Here is a 19,292-nt window from a genome sequence, read left to right as displayed (position 1 = left end):
ACAGCATCACACAGTTTATAAAAGTTGTGTGTCAAACATGTTGAATCCATAGCTCTTCTGTAAAATCGCCAACTATAATTTCTCCAAAACACCACATTTGTAGCCACTCCAAAGTATAAGCTTGTTGGTCTGATGCTTAGATAAGACATTGACGTCTCTTGATGGCTGAATTATGAATATAATCTCTGCTTACTTCCAACAATGCCATGATTTTAAATGGTTTATGGTGTGAACAAACTAACTCACGCGTGAACTTAAATACATTTTTTATTTCATGAAAACACCGCAATTGCGAAATTGTGCTTTTTTGACATTAGCAGAATATCGACAAGGACTTGCGCACAAGTTTATCTCTCCAACTACCACAAGTATTAATATTTCTGGACCTAACTGTGGTGTTTATTCAGAACCCTTCACAACTAGGATCTGCAATCTTATAGCTGAGTTTCTGTGCACTAAATATATCCATCCAGGAAAGTTCAAAGAAAAGCTTCAATTAAAAGAAAGAGTCAAAATGAGGTTTTTTCTTTCCCACCGCCATGATGAGAATGCCTGTTTGTGGCAGCCAGGTCAAACCCGCCCTGCTTTCAAAGCGCAGCAGAACCAATTTGAGTGGCATACAAAACCGCCTCTTTAGACAGCATCACCAATTATCTGCCAGCATCAATTATCATGTTTTCCTGCTGCTTTTGTCGCAGTCACCTTCACCTGTTTGAAGTTTGCTCGTCTTGTTGCCCTCCCAGATTTCAGTGCTTCCCATCTGGTTCAGGTTGGGGTGTAAGGAGATGGCGTGTGGGCCGGTGGTTGGAAGGTCTGGGGTTGAGACGCTTATTACTTCATTGGGATTCTCGCAAGATTCAATCACACTGTCAAGCTTGGACAGGAGGCCCGTCTTCCCAAAGCGGCGGGTGAATTACGCCTCGAGTTGCAGGCAGAGTTTTGAACACGGCTTCCTGACAAGTACAGCTTGACGTACTCATGGAGCCGCTGCCGGCATCACGGTCTGCTGTCTGCAGCCTCGCACGCATGCTGATGCTCAACAGATGACAGCGGAGCAACAGCAAAGCAGGTGTTTTCATATGTAGCTCGCGCGCCCTCAGCCTCACTTGAGGAAATGTTTCTTCTTAATTATCTAACAGAATTCACACCACTTGAACTTTTTCACACTTTGTTACTTTGCAGCCGCAAATTTGTTGTTACTTTATTGGGAGCCTCGGTGGCAGATCGACTGAAAGGAATTGAAATGAAAAGGAAAAAACAATTCCAAGATCCTTTACGGATAAAGATATAAAAAAATGAACATAAACAGTTTGGCTAAAGCAATACATCAATATGGTATTTAGTTGAAGCTAATGCTAAAGCGCTAATTTCAATGCAAATTATATTTGCCCTTAAAAGAATATAACCTTTGAACATCAAATTAATTATGCCTTTGAATATTGTATTTATGTTGATATCTTGTTGTGCACAATTAGTCTTTTCTTTTGTTCTTGTTTCTTGTATGGTTCCTAAACTTTATTCAACTCAAACATTAAAAGACAAGTATATTGACGCTTAATTTAATCTAAGAATTTATGATAACACTTTATTTGACGGGGCGTGCATAAGACTGACATGACACTGTCATAAATATGAAGGACTTTTCATGAATGTTTATGACTGTTGTCATGAAGTATCATTCAGTAAATAATGACACTTTTAGTGCAAAGTTGCATTAAAACTTGTATTAAAAGTCCATTAAAATGGTCAACTTTGCAATATAAGTGCGAAGACTCCTTCATGTTCATAACAGGTGTTATGTCATGTATATGACATTGTCACGTCAGTCTTATGCACACTCCATCAAACAAAGTGTTACCAAATTTATACAAGAAAATTAATTTACAGGAAGCTAAGTGTGGTAAACGTTTTCAAAGTTAGCAAAAATGCTACACAAAAAATTAGCTTCACTAATTAGCGCGTTAAGACTGGGAACTCTGGAAAATCTGAAATTTTTGCATGAAAAGTAATGCATATGAGGCAGAACAGTTTGGTTGATATGTATATGGTTGGTACCTTATATGAAAATGCAACCTTTTGACCTCCATTACAAAATAGGTGTAGGTCCCAGCATTTTCCCAGCAGTAACAGGGTAGTTATTTTAGAGATGTTTGGAGTAGATATACTATATGGAGATTTAGCTTCAAGCAGGAGAACCAGCATAAACGTACAATCTGAGCCACAACAGAATCTGGAGCTTTTTCACGTGCTTAGAATGGTCCAGTCAAAGTCCAGAGCGAAATGCAATTTTCTGCGGTGAAAGAATGGCTCTCTCTATTCAGTCCAAATTCAGATGAGCTATTTTGTTTATGTAGATGTAACCGCCAACAAATGCAGCAGGAGTAGGCGAGATGTTTTCAACAAGTTTAGACGACTTCCTATTGGTCAAGTATGCAAAATCTGAAGAAAACACATTTCCGTTTGTGTTGGTTTTGTTAAAAAAAAAAAGGTGAAAAGTACTTCTGCAAGCCAACACAGTTATTATTACTATACATCCATTGCAACAAACTCTCTGAGGCCCTGACCCAACCGGATCCGCTCCCTAGATGGCGCTGTGTCCACCAGGCAGCAGAAAGCCCGTTCTGCTATTTATCATGCAGTTGTGGCAGCCTGAAAAAAAAGCTTTTGTCAGAGGAACTGAAGATTTAAAGCCCAGATTAGTGCATTCATATCTCTGGAGTTAATTAGGAGTGAGGCGCTAACTGAAAGCTGAGCACTGGAGTGGAAGAATAGGAGGAGGTGTGGCCCTCGCAGAGACACACAAAAAGAAAGAAGTGCATTTATGTATACCTGACTGTTCTGCTAATGTATCACCTAGCGCGCCTGCTGAGACGGATGAATATGAATGCTTAACCCACACTTACCTTTTTATTTATTTTATTTTTTTTTCCTCCTGCAAACAATGGCGATTTAACAATGCCACACACGTACACACACCTCAGCAGCGAGTCGCACTTCTACCTGAGGTTCACGCATGACTGTTTGTATGTGCGTGTCCTTCATAACGCCGGTGCTAAGGTCAGCAGGCTCATATTTTACCTGTCAGGAGTGATCACTGTCGCCTTCACAGCTGCTTTGCTTTTCGGTCTGTGGAGGATTCAGCTGTCCTCCTAAATCTTTATCGAGAGAGATAGAAAAAAAACAAAACAACAACACAACTGAATCCCGCAACCTATTCAGCGGATCCATCAAAATGCAGATGTGGAAGGCGCTTTTAGTACGTCAGAAGCCGCAATCGGCGACGGATCAGCTGCCGTTTTATATGGAGAAAAACATCCCATAAAGTGTTTAAATGGGATTAACCAGATCATTAGCTGGAGTAAAAATTTCATGACAGGTCAGCTGTCAGCTGTTTAATGCATGAGGGGGAGCCGGTTTCTGCTCCGCGGAGCCTACAGGCCCGCAGGGAGAAGGGCCCGGCTAATGCTGCCGAACGCACGCAGAAAGCCATTAGCAAATGTAGATTGTTTTTCTGTCAATTAAGATATGAATTATCCAGCTGACATCAACGCGACTGATGTAATCCACTTCTATTAATTCGACTAAAAGGACGAAGTCGTCACTACACGAAATCCAATCAATAAACTTCGTCTGCCAACAGCCGTGTGAGCAAATTAATATTCGGTGGATACGTTTTGTCGGCCGGCTTCCTGTTGATGCAAGTGGTGGACAAAATGGCCAGTAACAAGCTTTCTGATTTAAAGATCATGATGAAGACGTTCGTTTTTATTCCAGGAAATGCTTCACTAAGCTAGCATGTCTTCTATTAATTTAGTTTCCTTGAGCTGTTATTAATGCTTTAATCACCATCACCGTGATTGTTTTCATTTCTCAGTTTGAGCATCCTAATAATTGTTTAATTACAGTGGCTTGCAAAAGTATTTTTTCACAATTTGTTACAAGAAAACCCAACAAGAAACTGCATTTTGGGATTTTAAACAGACCAGCTTCAGTCCCGCCATTTTCAGACCAACTACATCTATCCTCAGCATGTCAGACGTCTGCTGAAGCCTGCTAATGAACAATCATTTCAATCAGGGGAAAAAACAAAAACGATACAGGCTTTTGAGAACTTTAAATTGATTAAAAATGAATTTAGCTGAAGCTAAGTGTGCTAAACATTTTGATAGCTAGCAAAAATGCTAAAGCGCTAGACATTTTATATGGTAGAAGAAATGGCAAAGCGCTAAACGTATTGCAAGTTAGCAAAAAATACAAAGCGCATTAAGTGTTTTGGAAGTTAGAAAAAATGCTAAATCCCTAAATCTTTTGTAAGTTAGCAAAGATGCTAAAGGGCAAAATGAAAAATTAGTGCATTAGCATAAGTGTGTCCACCACCGATTCATTGTTATTGATGTTTTTATATAATAAAATCTGGAAAATCTTACCTGGGTTCTTATTCAGCCCCATTTTCTTTAAATCCACTAAGTAAAATGATGTGCCACCAACAATGAATATTGTATGTCCATGAATTATATACATACACTTGTGACTCTTGTTAAATAGAGTCACACTAGGAAATAAAAATATATAGCATATACTCAAAAGGCCATCTCTCATGGAAAACAAGCACTGGATACACCTTAATCACATATAGTGGTGGCAGTCATGTTGGAAAACAACCACAAAGAAAACAAACATTGAGAGAAAAAGAGAGAAATATGAGTTTAGTCAAGCTTAATGTAACCATTTACATGCAGATTTGGATGCACCAGCTGGATTTTAGAATAAAAGTTACTGGATATTTGTGGTCCTAATTAAACTGATTAGTGTGACAAATTTAGAGCTGAATCTATGAACATTATTTCTAATTCAACTTGCAAGCTCTGTCAGTCTTCTAAATCCTGCTTGATATTTTGCATTTGACTCCCATTTGCAATCTAACTGGTTAATACTGATCAAAAAGCAGCAAATTGGGATTGTAAAAAGCATTCACAAACACTACAGGTAACAGAAAATTGCGTTTATAAATGTACCTTCTTCTATTAAGATGGTATTTGCTGGAGTACTGAGAGAAATAATTGGATTTGTGTAGTAGAAAGTGTTTCGCTACACTCCGATTCTCTCCAAACACTCGTTTTTGGCGCGGTAATGATTGGAGCACCACATTGATTCTCCGGCTGTGGAAAACCAAGCTGGTTTTTAACTGTTTTTGTAAAACAAATTAAGAACTGGAACTGCTCTGCTGGAAAACGCCCTACACCTTGAAAGTAGTGGGAGCAATGACGACGCTGAAAGATACTGGAGCATCTTAGAAAACGCTTTAAAAGAGCTAAAAGGGGCGGGGAGGGGAGATATCCACTTGTAACACAAATGACAAACTCCTGTATCGATTTAGCTGCTTCCGCAGTTGCCATTATTGTAGCGATACGTCTTGGACCGAGCGCCGCCGCTTGTTCAAATTAATATACATTAGCCTCCATCGTACTGACTCAAACAATATAAATCTCTCTTTTTTTTTTTGGAGGAGCAAATACAATTTCTCATTGTAAATGGCTCAGACTGGGGAAAAAGTCCCCTCAGTTGAATGGATCTCCGCCGGCCCCTCCGGCTCCCTTTTCGCCTGTGGCAGGATGAATGAGTTAATATGCAGTCATTGTGGGAGCTGGATATACTCACACATGGTGCACTGATATCCTACATCAATGGGCTATTGCAAGTTAATGACCAGCTCTGCAAAGGCCCATTTGCAAGAAATATGGACAGAGTTAGAAAAAAAAAAAAAGAGAGAAAGGAAGCAGGGAAAGCAGGTGCTCCTGCGGTCGAGGAGCTCATAACGGAGCGGAGTGGTTGCGGGGATTCTCATTTGGCTGTGTGATCTCTCACAAAGTCTCAGCTCAAGCTGAAAGCCATTCCTAGCACGTTGCAAAGACTTCGGACCCTCAAAATTCTCTTGTTGCTTGAGAATGTGCATGTGGATTTGCATAATCGTCTGTAGGTAAATGACAGTTCTGAGCTGCTCTGCGCTTTGTCTGAATAGAAATGGTAGCACTTTTAGGGTATAAAAGGAAATTGGCGAAGCAACGGCAAACGGGATGAGTCTTTGGCATCCATCTTGTTGCGGCGCCGCCTCCTGCTTTCATAGCGTGAGGTGAACGATTGAGTGACAGACACCCACAGCTGAACATCCAAAACATTTGGGAACATTTTCTTTTTTATTTCTGGGAATTGTTTGAAGTCAAGGGAGCAGAAGACAATAATTAACTGGTTTAAAAAGCCAAGTACCAACACACACGCACTCACGCACACACACACACACACACAAAAAAAAAACAATGAAAAAGAAAAATACACACTGATTTGCATGTCAACGAATGACAGCTAATTTCTTCAATAAATAAAGACATAAAAAACATTGAATTCCTGGAACATAATGTCATATAAATGAGACGTGAAATTAACTACACAACTGAAAAAAAGAGCGAAAAAAGCAAATTGACAAGTTGAGCGGACAAGACAGTAACGTCACAGTAAAAACGAAATCAAAAAACAAAGAAAGTCAGTAAGGTGCCAGCACAGATCTCCAAATCCGCCATAATCAGTCTTTATTATCTTATACTGGTATTTGTTTTTGTTTTAGATTTCCAATAAAAAAATAAATAACATGATGAAAACATAATTTCAGAAGAAGACCTTCGCTGAGATCCGAGGGTTGGTGTAGACAGCGTCAGATGGTTGAATTTTCATGCGACTGGAGAGACTAGACTTCCTGTCTCTCCAGACTACTTCCTGTGGACATCCATTATTCACTCCAGGGCAAACAAATAACAATAGAAAAAACATGTTGCTACAGCAAAAAAAAAATTAAATTAAATCTAGTCAAATGTACAACTGTGTGGACATCAGGAGGACAAAAGAAAAAAAACCTACAGAAAATTGCCCTTTTCTGTACAGTAATGAGTCACTAAGCACACTGGCTAACTGTAATAAAGTATGTAAACATTTTTTGTTTTTGACACAGTTTTCAGTGAAAACTGAAGAAAAAAAAATTGCTTGGTCACACTGCGGTAAGTTTTTTAAATCTACGTTTTACTTTTACCAAACTTTGACCGTGACAGTTACACTGTTTGCAGACACAAAGTATGTTTTATTTTAACACAGCAGGTCAGTTAAAAATGTAAAATAAAGGAAAAATATGTCAGATTTTTTTTATTCTAAAAATCAAATTTGAATAAATTACAATATATTTACCTTCTTTGAAAGCTTTACTTGCTCCTGCAAGATTGAGGACCATCTAAAATTTGGTTGCCAAGAGAGCAAAAAAATTTGATATACGACTAGCGGCGACTGACACTGACTAGTCAACCTCAACTGGCCATTAGTTTCTTTGACAACAGACAGAAAATCATTCACCTTAATAAATAGATACACAAGTAAAGGGATAAATGAAAACAACCGATAAAAAAAAGACTTTTAAGCACATTTATACGTTACCTCATGTCGCGTCCATGACGGCTACATTTAATGAACCATTTGAATAGCAAAAAAAGAAAAAGAAAAATAGTGTTTTGACTTCCAACTTTCCCCAACAATCATGATTTCTTGAGGTCCCTCACTTACACAGATGCCAGCACCACATCACATACACCTCACATGCATGCTCAGAATGGCCAAAATGACAGTGATCGTATTTTACAGGGTTACAATGGACGGGGTCAGTAGAACTCCAAGGATTACACACCTCTTCACAGTCACTTGGGGTCGTGTCGGGGTGTTCGAGTGATGATTCACACCGTCGAATGTCTCCAGCGGGAACTTTTCAAATCGTCCCGATGGAGTCGTACTGCATCGTCTCTTTGTAACGCTTACAATAGTAAGTGAGCTCCCGTGAGCTGAAGTTCGTCTGTAAGCGACTCCGCGAGTCTAGAGTTCTCAAGAAAATGTGTTCTTTTTAAATCACAGTTGCCAATATGGTACTGTCAAAATGTTTTTTAGCTTTGTTCCAAACAGTTTATTCAGGTGTTGTGAAATGATTCGATTTCTATACATAATATTCCTTATCCTTGTCTTTCGGTCTCTTGCTACTGCCGCTGCCTTTAGCGCTGCCACTGGGCGTTTTATCCTTCACCACAGCGCCATTGGTTTGCGCAGAGTTGCTGATGTAGTTGCGCGTTTCATCCACCTGGTAGGAACCCTCGTCCCTGTTTCTGTACTTGTACATAGCGTAGAGGAGGATGAGGATGCAGAGGGCGGCGGCTGACACAATGCCCACCACCATGCCCGTGGTACTGCTGGATTCACGGATCACCTCCGAGGCTCCGGGCGGCACGCGCCTCACCACGCCGGGCACTGTGGGCAAGGCGGCGGGTACTGTGCGCAGCATGGGTGAGGTGATGAAGGGGCCCCTTGGCTTGGTGCCGTCCACATCGAAGGATGTCGGCCGGGGCAGCAGGACTGGCATGTCTGGCTGCAGAGGTTTGACCTCGCGATTGTCCATTTTCCCTGCAGGCAGCTTGGGTGGCATGTCTGAGGGAACTGCCGCCGCCGGAGTGCCCCGGATGTCCGGCAGAGGCGAGGCGGGTGTAGTCCTGCCTGCCTCTGAGGCCTTGCTAGGCCTCAAGTCCTTGGGTTCCCACTTGGGCACGAGAGCTTTGTAGCCGCCTTCATAAGCCGATGTGGTCAAGATCTTATCTGTTACCAGGGAGAAGGTGGTGTAAAAATCTTCATCGTCAGTCGGGGGCAGGCTAGAGTCGAAAGCTTCGCCAGAGCCAAACCCCGAAATCACCATGCCATCATCATCATCATCACCACCATCATCACCACCATCACAATCATCGCTGCCTCGGTCCGACAAGCAAGGTACCCCCGCCTCAGTGGCCATGGCCAAGGATTCTTTGGTGGTGTCAATAATGGTGAGGACGGGGCGGAGGGTCGGGGGAAGGGGGATGAAGGGTGAACGGGTGGATACAGAAGGGATGTCTATGGGGTCCTCAACTAGAACGGGGACGACTAGCTCCCCTCCTGCAAAGCGGAAACAGAGAGAAAGAAGTCAGGGGGATAGAAAGGTTCCCGTCACCAAAGCAAGAAGCAAGTCAAACACACACACCAAAAAAAAAACAAAAAAAACAAAAAGAGAAAACTGAAAAATGCAAGAAGCAAAGCTCGATATGAAACAAAGAAAACCAAAAATTAAATGATGAAAGAATAGAAACACTGTACCAGTGCAAAACCAATGAAACTCAGAACCAAACAAGACCAAAACTAAAAAGGAACAAAAGAAACAGAAAAACAGCCATAAATTAAGTTTACATTGCATCAAAAGGCTTTGAGGGATGCACAAGGGTGAGCCACATCAAACTGATACCTTATTTTAACTCCTAGATCTCCTTTACATTCAAACCGCAACAGAACCTTTGTTCTGAGATTCATGCTGACCCGTTTTCTTATGCGGTGAGCTATAATTGCTACCTTTACATGATTCTGTCAGCAGTTACTTAAATGGGCTGTTTTATTATCGCTTGAGTGTTGACATCAAAAGGTGGACTGTTGAGTATAGAAAGAAGTCATACTACAATCTGTTTGTAATATGTTGGATGTTATTGGGCCTAAACCAAAGTCAAAAAAAGCTTTAGAAAAAAGGAACTGCTCTGTAAATTCTAGGATTTTCACATAAAATTTCTAACCTCAAGATTTCATTCCCACACACAACAGAGTCAGATTCTTGTTCATTGATTCATGAAGAAATGGAAATAGAAAAATTTTTAATGCATGCAAAATGTGAATCTCAAACATTTAGAAGGGATCTACCTTCATCTTTGAGCGGCTTTAAGATAAAATAAGTTAACCTTGTCTGGTGTTTTTGTGTTGTATTTTTACAGTTGTACAGATTGTTCCATGTTTGGACAGTGTTGAATAGGTATACTGTTTGTATACTGTACGATATTTGTATAATCTTTGTGTTGTATTTTGGAGTGTCGTACGGGGTTTGTACACACAGGGTTGGTACTGTATTTTAGATTGGAATTGACTAAACCTGTGTAAGAAATTACCAGGCTAGGTATCAGTTAGTATTGGTACAATGCTTGTGGACTCCTGGGAAGGGTCTGTATGATAATTGTACAATCTTGTTTTCTTTTAAATAACATGGCGATGGATAATGTATAGAGATTGTACAGTGGACAGCTTTGGAGAAGGTTTTTTTAAGCTGTCAATATGTTCTTTGAGTGGTGTTGGGCTGCATTTGCACAGGTTTGGTGCAATGTTTGAGCCTTTTTGGCTTGTTGTTTACCCATCTTTGTGTATTTGGATTTCCTTTTTAGCCCTAAAGGCTACTTGAAGTAACAAAAAAAATTAAAGGGTTTTGGAGTAGAACCACTCCAAAGTATGACAGGATAATCTAGTTGCCTTGGCTTCAGTGGGCTCCCCTAGTTGTCCTAGCCTCTTGCCTTTTGACCCTACAGTTACCACAATGGCACCGGGTATTTCAGCGACACCTGAATGTTTCCTGACTTGGTGTGACTTGCTTTGACAACTTGTGCTCCCCATTTTGGCATATAAACCAGAACAATTAATTCCTTCCCCATAATTGTCTATTTCTAATACACAAATTTACCAACAGGGCGCTACTACAAAGAGTCTGAAACATTCAGATGTCAATTGAAACTGCATTTCGTTCTGCCAAAGTGGCTTGTTTGTACATTGCAAAGGCTCACAAACGGCACTATAAAGAGATGCAAACCTTTTGGAACAATAAAGAAAATCAGAATGGAAGTGAAAACAAAAGAAACAATAAAATAACAAAATAGTAATTAAGGCATTGCAAAAAAGACTTTGGAATTAGAGCAAACATTGTAATAAAAGAAAGAATAAAACATTCACAAAGTAAAGCCACAGATAGAGCTAGTCAGATAAAGGATTAGTAGTAGGTAAGAAGGAAAACAGGTAAAGAAAACCAAAAGTCAGCTTGGAAAATCATAAAAGCCTACAAAAGAAGGAAGAAAGCATACCATCGGCTTTTTTCAACTTACATCAACAAATTGCCCGCATGATTTTGGCAGGAAGAAAACAAAATTTACAAAAAAAAGTTGTGTAAGAATGCCTTCGGACAGGTTAGATTCTCTTTAACAGCTTCTGGTTACGTAGTATATTATTCTCTGTTTAGACAGGATGGTATAGGGAGGCAACAACACATACATCCACACACATGACATGAAAATAATCTTCGCCATTCTGCTCTTTTTTCTTCTTTCTATTTTTAAAATTTATTCCGTCTTATAAAAAAGAAAAACTGTACATTTATGATTCCTACTTTTATCGTTAAATCTTGGCAAATATCTACAGCCTGATCAGACGACTCTAGCTTCTTCTTTTTTTTTCTGCTTCTTTTTGCTCAACATTTACTTGTTCATCCGTTGTGAACAAAATGAACTGTACATGTCTTAAGAGTCTCTACATAAAGGGTTTGGGAGGAGGGAGCGTGAGACGGGGTGGGACCTATGAACATACTAGGAAGGAAATGACATAGATGGGGGTGAACGTGTACATCAGTTGCCATGTCCATGTAAAGGCGGCACGAAGCGGTCGGGCGGCATTAGAGCTTTTGGCTGTAAGGAAGGGATGGGGATATACAAACAATGAGCATATACATGCCCATCTACAAAAGAGAACAGCACTCTCAACACTGACAGTTTTACAAACCCTAAGCTGCAACTTCTTTGCCATGCACAAAAATATTTGACATTCATTGATTTCGATCCCAAATTCCAAATTAGAGATAGCTACTCAAGAACAGGTGAATGTTAAAGATAAGCACATAAACAGTTTGGAAGAACTTTTTCAGTAACAGTGGCAGGAGGTTTGGGGGGAGTCTACTTTGGAGGTGGCTTCTCTTTTTTCTCCATGAAAGCGTCAATTTGAAACTCAAATAAAGGCGCAACAATTTGAAACCCAATGTTAAAAACCGGAAACAGGAAGAACTTCATAGGGAAAAGAGGAAGCGTTATTCTAATAAAAGGGACAATTGGAGACTTTTTGAAGTGAGGTTCTGTTTTATGGATGTGAGGAGTTAATGTCTTATCTACAGTAGATGACTGTTTTGGCATCTTCATTTTGGATGAATACAGAATGAAGCTAACGGCCAGTCTGACATGGGCCAAGACCAAAGTGAACAACTCCAATAAAAAAATAAAATGAAATGCTCTCAGCACTTTCCGGCTGTGTGATTCCATTTACCTTCAAACTGTTGTCATGTTTTTCTAGCGAGCGTTAAGATATATTTAACTATATGATCTCTTGGGTCTCTTTAGTCATGCAGCTAAATGAAGTTAAAAAAAAATGATCACAATATTCCTTAAAAGAGATAAATTTAGGAATAAGTTAGCCAAAATTAGGCTCAACTTCAACCACTAGATGGCAGCACAGAGTTTTGAGTAAGGTCCTACATTTGTGTGGGATAAGCATAACCCGACTGTGGAACAGCAGATCGTCTGGGCTAAGACTAAATAATTTGAGATTAATTCACGACAATAGTCAACATAGGATTAAGTTTAAGTACCCAGTAATATCAAAATAATTCTGTCAGTAGAATCTTTAGATTTTGGTACTAAATAACTTTTAGAAACTATTTAAGTTATTTAGAGAGTTCCTAAGTGTCCACTTAGAAACTTGTTTCTCAATATTAGAGAAAAAAGGGAATCTTGCACAGACTGGTCAGCTCAGGGAGTAGGTAGAGACCTCCAGTACCAACCAGTAAGATCTCTTCATGATGGGTTTTAAAGTTTGTTCCCAAAACCTTTCATCTCCTCACCAGTGGCTGCTGCCAGGGGGAGGAAACATCCCAAGGTCTCAGCTAACCAATCAGAAACAGCCAATTGAGATAGCCAATGAAAAATTAACTCTATGATTTCCTTCGGCATGTTTTTAGAAACAGAAAGAGAAAAATAAAATCATGATAGTATCTTTCTAAATTTATGAAAAAAAGACGAAAGACATAATGAAAATAAAACTGAGCATAACAACCGATGAGGTCACTGGGGGAAACCACCTGCAAAGATATTTTGATGCATTAAGAAACACAGTTGTTGTAGGTTATAGGTCAAAATAAAGTGATTGTGTGCATGTGATTATGATTTAAAAGTCAATAACATAAACCACTGTGACTCTTTTGTAGATTAAAGTTATTTTAAGAAAGATAATTGTCCACTTTGGTCTTGCCCTCTCTTTGGTTCGCTGCTAGCTTCGGCTTCCAGGAGCAACTAAACCTGGATCTATTCTAAATGAAGGCGACAAGAAATGCATCCACAGAAGAAAAGACACTAAAGGCTCAACCTTTTGACAGAACCCCACTTTAAAACATCCTGAACTGCCCCTTTCAGGAAGAAAAGAAAAATCATCAAAACATCAGCAGTTCTCATGAAATTAGCTGAAAAGTTTAAAAATCTGACATTATCAGAAAAAAAGGAACAGTTTTGCATATATGTGCGTTGACATATATGCACAAAAAAGACAAGAAGCAAGCAAGAAACAAAGAAAGAAAGGCATTGAATTTCTCACACTATCAAAGATGAACAACCAGAAAGCACACACTGAGGCAGACAAAGAGAGGGGGGGACAGCTTATAGGTAAAATGTCACCACCTTCATATAACTAATAATAATACGCTTATTATTAGTTACTTCGTTACATTTCTCTTGTTAGTATTTTTAAACACGGGACAGGGCGTGCAGTCTGGATGTACGTCAGAGAAAGAGAGGGGGGGGAAACAAGTGGGTTCTTTCGTTTGATTCTTTGGATTTCGTAGTTCCACTGTAAGAAGTTGGGTTAATGCATGCTTTAAGTAAGTTGCATTTAGGGAGAGTAAGATACAATAACAAATACAACAAGCTAGGGGGGATGAAGAGGAGGGTCTACGGTCAGTAAAGGGCACTGCCATCAAGGGCTGTGGGATATTTTCTCAAGCAAAAACCATTCATTAGTGGTTAAGGGGGAGAGAAGGTGCATTATGGGTGATGTATAACCAACATTAAATGGCATTTAAGCCCACCACATCCGCCAATTAATCAAGAGGTGGAGCACAGCGGTAATTAATGAGCTCCCTTTTTTTTTTTAGTAAAATGATTTGATGCTTTGTGTTGCGTGCATAACCAACAGCCTTTGTTTGACAGCTAAACATCTGGAGTTCCACAAGAGGGCGCCGGGCGGTGGGTTTATTCACGCCTCCGGGGGATTTAAAGAGACACGCGCATTCGTCTTCACATATCAGGTTGGGGTTCCTGGAAAAGAACGGCAGCGCTGCTCATCTAGCATTAAAAAAAACAACAAAACTCCAGGAACGTATCGGAGTGAATTTGTGGTCTGTCGTCGCTGCGATGATATTCCAATAACATAAACTGCCCCGTTGGATGAACAACTGCAGCTGATTCCGTCTCATGGCCTTATTTATCCAGCACTTCCCTGCTTGTTTGCTTCCTTTCACTCGCTGCTTGGCAATCGGCTCTCGGCAACTGTTAGCTTTTACTCTGTATCAACAAACCGCTTGGATGAGGGGTGGAGTGGGCGGGTGGTGCGGTTAGGGGGTCTCCAGTAAAAGGCAGTGCAGAAGACCTTGATGTTGGGTAAACACTTTAATCCTGTGTAAGCTCCTGCACAAGCAGCGGTCGTCTTGCTGCGTATCTGAGGCAGACAAATTACAATGCTAATAAGTTTGCTCAACCAGATTGGGTTTGTTTCCCAAACTTTGCCTGATGGATGAGGATTTTTCATTTTTTATTACGAGGCTTTTTTAGCTCTTAATTATCCCCTGCGCCACCCTCCACCTGGACCTGCTGCCACTTACTCAGTTGTTTCTTCCCATTTAACTAAAACGTATTCAGGACCTTTGAAGAAACAGCAGGTGCTTCTGACTAAGCTACCTGACTTATGAACGTAACTGTGACACTGAACTTAAATGACTAAACATTTCATTATTAATCATAAAAAAATACAAATTGATATTGCTGTAGATTTTTTTTCTTTTTGTAATTATTCCAATTTTCTCCAGATTTTTACATCAAATGCCAAACTGTATGAGTTTGGCATTTTGATAGAAATAAATGCTTTTTTAAAAATTTCCCATTTAATCATAAACATTTCAATAACCCTAGATATTTATTTACTTTATATATAAACTTTCCGACTTCATTTAACTGATCACAAGTAGAAATATTCATTAAGATACACATTTATATTCTCCATTTATTCTGTTTGGCCTTAAATGTTAAAAGCTTGATCAATTATTGGACTGCAGTTGTGTTGCTGTGCAGGTTGACTGATCTTATCTTAGGGTCTATTTGATGGGATAATAATTAGACATGGAATATTTAAACCGAAACCGAAGTAACTTTTAATTAGTTTTAAAGATTAATTTTAGTATTCAGTTATTGTATTTAATGCTTGTCATGTGTGATACTTAGGACCCTTAGCTTCTGCTGGATATGTTCGTACCGTTTTCTTAAAAAACAACTTAACTTGCTCGATCTGATTGGCTACATCAGCAGCTTCAGGGCTCCAGACACAGAAAACTCAGAGCAACACTTTTTCCTACACTTTCCACCTCTCCCCTCCCTCTTTTCTCTGCCCAGCTCGATCAGCCTGTCTATCCGCTGTTTGCTGAGGTTTCCGGATGGAGATGAATCCCGGCGTTGTGCAAGGGATTTTGACAATGCAGCGTGGCGAAAGCGGGCCGCTGAACTGAGTCAATGAGATTTTGATGTGGCAAGATGTGGAGGAGACAAGTGGTTCTGGGCCCTGAAATCCCATTATGACGCATCCATTGTACCTCGAACCCTGCTGTAGCAGATTCTTTCACCTCCACCGAGGTGCCGAACTGATTACCAGGGAGCCATCGGCTCACACTCAGAGTCATGACAGGGATTGTGCCGGTGTGCTGAGCTTCCCCAAAAACTCCTCGAAAGCCTTCTGCCTCATTTAAATATCTTATCTCGTCCCTGCATGCTACGCTTCAGCCAATAGATGCCTAAATTGCCACCGATGGTCATTCATTCCAATCTCTAAAAGCTTGCTCTTCCATTCCCGTTTTTAGGAATGGAAGAGCCACCCAAAGACTCTGTTCTGGAGCTTCCAGAAGGTCCTAATCTGTCATCCTGTGGCTGGCAGCCTGCTGGTGCATTGAATTGGCGTCTCCGGCGGGCGTGGCGGCTCACCCCCCCCCCCGTCAGCCGCTCCATTTGCTGCACAGCCATTAGTCCGCGCCCCTGCGCTCGGCGGACATGTGTCAGCTGGATAACCTTTAAACTGATCTCAGCTCGGCGTCGAAGTGACAGCCGACCCAGCGGGCCATAACCAAGGCCAGAGTCGTCGCCACGAGGAAACCCACTGATGCATCCCTATCATACCTCATCCTCTACCTCCTCGCTCTCACTCTTCACAGGCGGTAATGGGAAGATCCTTGCCTTTCCGTCTAAGCAGTGGTGTGAGTAATAGACCCCAAATGTTACCCATCCAAAGCCGACGAGATGAGGAGACGTTTATGCTTATATCACTCTTATTTATGTGCTCCATCTGTTTGATCAGTGTTCCACTTGATCAAAGGGTGAGGGTAATGGTGCCTGCAGGACCATTTATGGCCTGTTTGTTAAAAACACTGTCTCTTTAATGATGGGCTTGACTTGCGCACAGATAGTGAGTCCCCCTGGAGGAAAATTACATCTATGTGTTTTTAAAAAAAGAGCGAAACAGCCTACTTTTGCATGTTTATATTGAGACGGGAGCCAGGAAGAAGTAGAAACTGAGTCAATCTAGGCGGAACGCCACATCCTTGGCGAGACCACAATCACAAATCAGCGCTGGATTTTGTTGGAATTGATCGACAAGCTAAAATATCACCAATGCTCACACTAATGACATATTTCCATTTCTTTTTCATCTCTAAAGATGATCTTTTCATTTCAGTTAATGCCTTTGATGGAGCTCTACCCTGTTGCCTCATTTAATATGCATGGAACCAGGCAAATGCAAATCAGCTCTGCCACTACTTCCACCAATTTGCCTGTAGCTGCTCATACTGGACTTGTGAGGACGCTTATGCTTCTTTGGCCACATTATTGAACAGCTAATGAAGTGTCGCTGATGTTAGATAAACTTTATCCCCCATTACTAGCTCTTGACAAGTCCCAGCCTGACAGATGGCATATTGGGTTGCTACATAAAAAACCCTGGTTGTTCCTAAGATGCGCATCAGTGACTGATTCTGGAACAGCCAGGCTGCTTGTATTGTTCATAAGGAATCAAATATTGGTTTTAATTAGGAGCTAAAAACTCTAAGCTAGCTTGAAGTCAGTCATTTGAAAGAAAAATAAAAGAAATATTAGCATGACATTTTTTTTTAGTTTTGCAAACAGTATTTTGTGCACAGTTCTCAACCGCCGTGCTTGACAGTATGGAGTGAGGTGTGAGTTGATGCGGCGAGTTCTGTTTTCTGTACTTCATCCAAAGCCGAACAGTCCACGTGGTTACAACGATGTCCCAGCTCCTTGTGGTTTTATCATTTGACAGTCTTACTACTTACTGTTAACATAGTGATTTAGTTAAGAATTGTACAAATGCACACCGAAATTCCGAAGACCCAAAACCTCAATGCGTCAGATTAACTTTCCTCAAAAATATTTATGTCTCCTATGGATACAAAAAGCCGGATCAGCAACGGAAGCAGACTAGTTTAAGCGAAATATGCTGTCTGAGTGCAGTTTCTACTTAAAACATGGCAACAAACTTCTAACTAACCACACAGAGCTCTGTCGAAATAGTTGGCCGCTGGTCTGGTGTCAAGTTTGGTAGGAGTCACAGGGGAGTCATTGGTAGGCGGATGCCTCTATGCGAACAACAAGACACAATTTTTGTTCCTGGTCTACATCAATGAGAACCAATTTCAGTACTTTAGAAGAAGTATGTTGGGGTTGTTAATCCAAACAAGGACATTATTCTAAAGCATTTCAGAGCTACATCTACATTTGTTGGGAGATTGGTGTCTGTTTTAAATATTCCATACTTGTAGATAATGTTTCTCTGTGACATTATGAACTTCAAATGGTTTAGAAGTGGCCTAACTCCTCCCAAATTGATGCACAGCAACTATTTCTTATTTAAAGTAATTGCTGATATGTTTCCACCATTGTCCTTTGACATTGTGCTTCCTTTTTGCAACCCTCCCTCAACACGCTATACTTGTTCAGTCTGTTTTGATTGCAGTGTCATGAGCTTCCACATTTAATATGCTAACATAGGCGTGTAGAGTTTGAGATGTAGAACTTTGTTTTATCAGTTTTTCTGAACTTTGTCAGTCTAATGTTTTGGCAACTACTTTCCACCTGATGCTTCATGGACTTTAAATAGTTTAAAAAGGACTGCATACCCCTTCTCAGATTGATGGGCAGCGACAATTGCTGCTTCAGGGATGCCCCTATGTGGTCCAGACTACCAAACAAAGAGAGCTGCTTCCACAGTGATGCTCAAATTTGCTGTTTTGGAAGCATCCAAGTGTCTTTGCCAAGTTTCTATATAATTACCTATGACTGACTCCTTTTAAACCGGTCGGGTGCTTCATCTCATAATAAGTCTGTCACTTTATCGATAGCATAGGAATAAACACGTTTAGATTCAAAAATATAACTAAAACTCAAAAGTTGGGGCTCACTTTTACATATTCCAAAATCTGTCTCAGTTTCTGGCGTGACGTCTACTGTTGCCGTGATATTTTGACAAGCCGAATCAGAATTGAAACTAATAACAGTGACGACGGCTCTGATCCTTTTAGGAATTCCTAGAGTCTTGCCGAGCTGTCGCCCCGATTCAACTCCTGGGAAACTGTTGATACAAAAGCAATAAAGACTTGATTAATGTTATCAACATGCCCTCTCCTCACCTCTTCAGAGCAGGTGGGAAAAAGAACCTCTCTTTTTTTTATTTAATTTTGCTTATTATGGGCTGCAACAACAACAACAAAATTAATATCTTTAACAGGGTCTGTAGCGCTCTGTACCTACCAATCAAACATTAGGGGTTTCTATTTGTAGATTTATGAGTCATTTGCATTAATTGCAATCATGCAGTTATGTATTAATCACAAAATTGCTCTGACTACATGGTAATGAGAAGCCACGCAGTTAATCGGTGGAAAACGAAACCAGAATCGACTTTTTTTTCTTTTCTCTAAACTTATGTTTCTCCAATAATTTCATTACAGTTTGACACCTCTAACATGTTGCTAGGTAAATGTGCACAGAGGACTTTCACTGCAGTCCTTGTTTGCTCTCTCTCTC

At 40.4% G+C, this 19,292-nt stretch overlaps 1 protein-coding gene across 16 annotated transcripts in view; it reads right to left on the bottom strand.

Moving 5' to 3' along the window:
• Positions 1–6,561: 6,561 nt before the first annotated feature.
• LOC102225484 (neurexin-3b) overlaps positions 6,562–19,292 on the bottom strand; it is a 391,379-nt gene continuing 378,648 nt past the window's right edge. For 13 of the 16 annotated variants that reach the window (XM_023348134.1, XM_023348142.1, XM_023348138.1 and 10 more), the window contains one exon: positions 6,562–9,000. In XM_023348134.1, the coding sequence (XP_023203902.1) occupies positions 8,021–9,000 (980 nt within the window). In that variant the 3' untranslated portion in view covers positions 6,562–8,020. Of the gene's footprint in view, positions 9,001–11,006; positions 11,583–19,292 lie in introns of all 16 variants that reach the window. The other 3 variants (XR_002754044.1, XR_002754045.1, XM_023348145.1) reach the window with 2 other exon arrangements.

Source organism: Xiphophorus maculatus, chromosome 15 (assembly GCF_002775205.1).
Source record: "Xiphophorus maculatus strain JP 163 A chromosome 15, X_maculatus-5.0-male, whole genome shotgun sequence".
NCBI lineage: Eukaryota > Metazoa > Chordata > Actinopteri > Cyprinodontiformes > Poeciliidae > Xiphophorus > Xiphophorus maculatus.
This window is presented reverse-complemented; position numbering and strand designations above follow the sequence as displayed.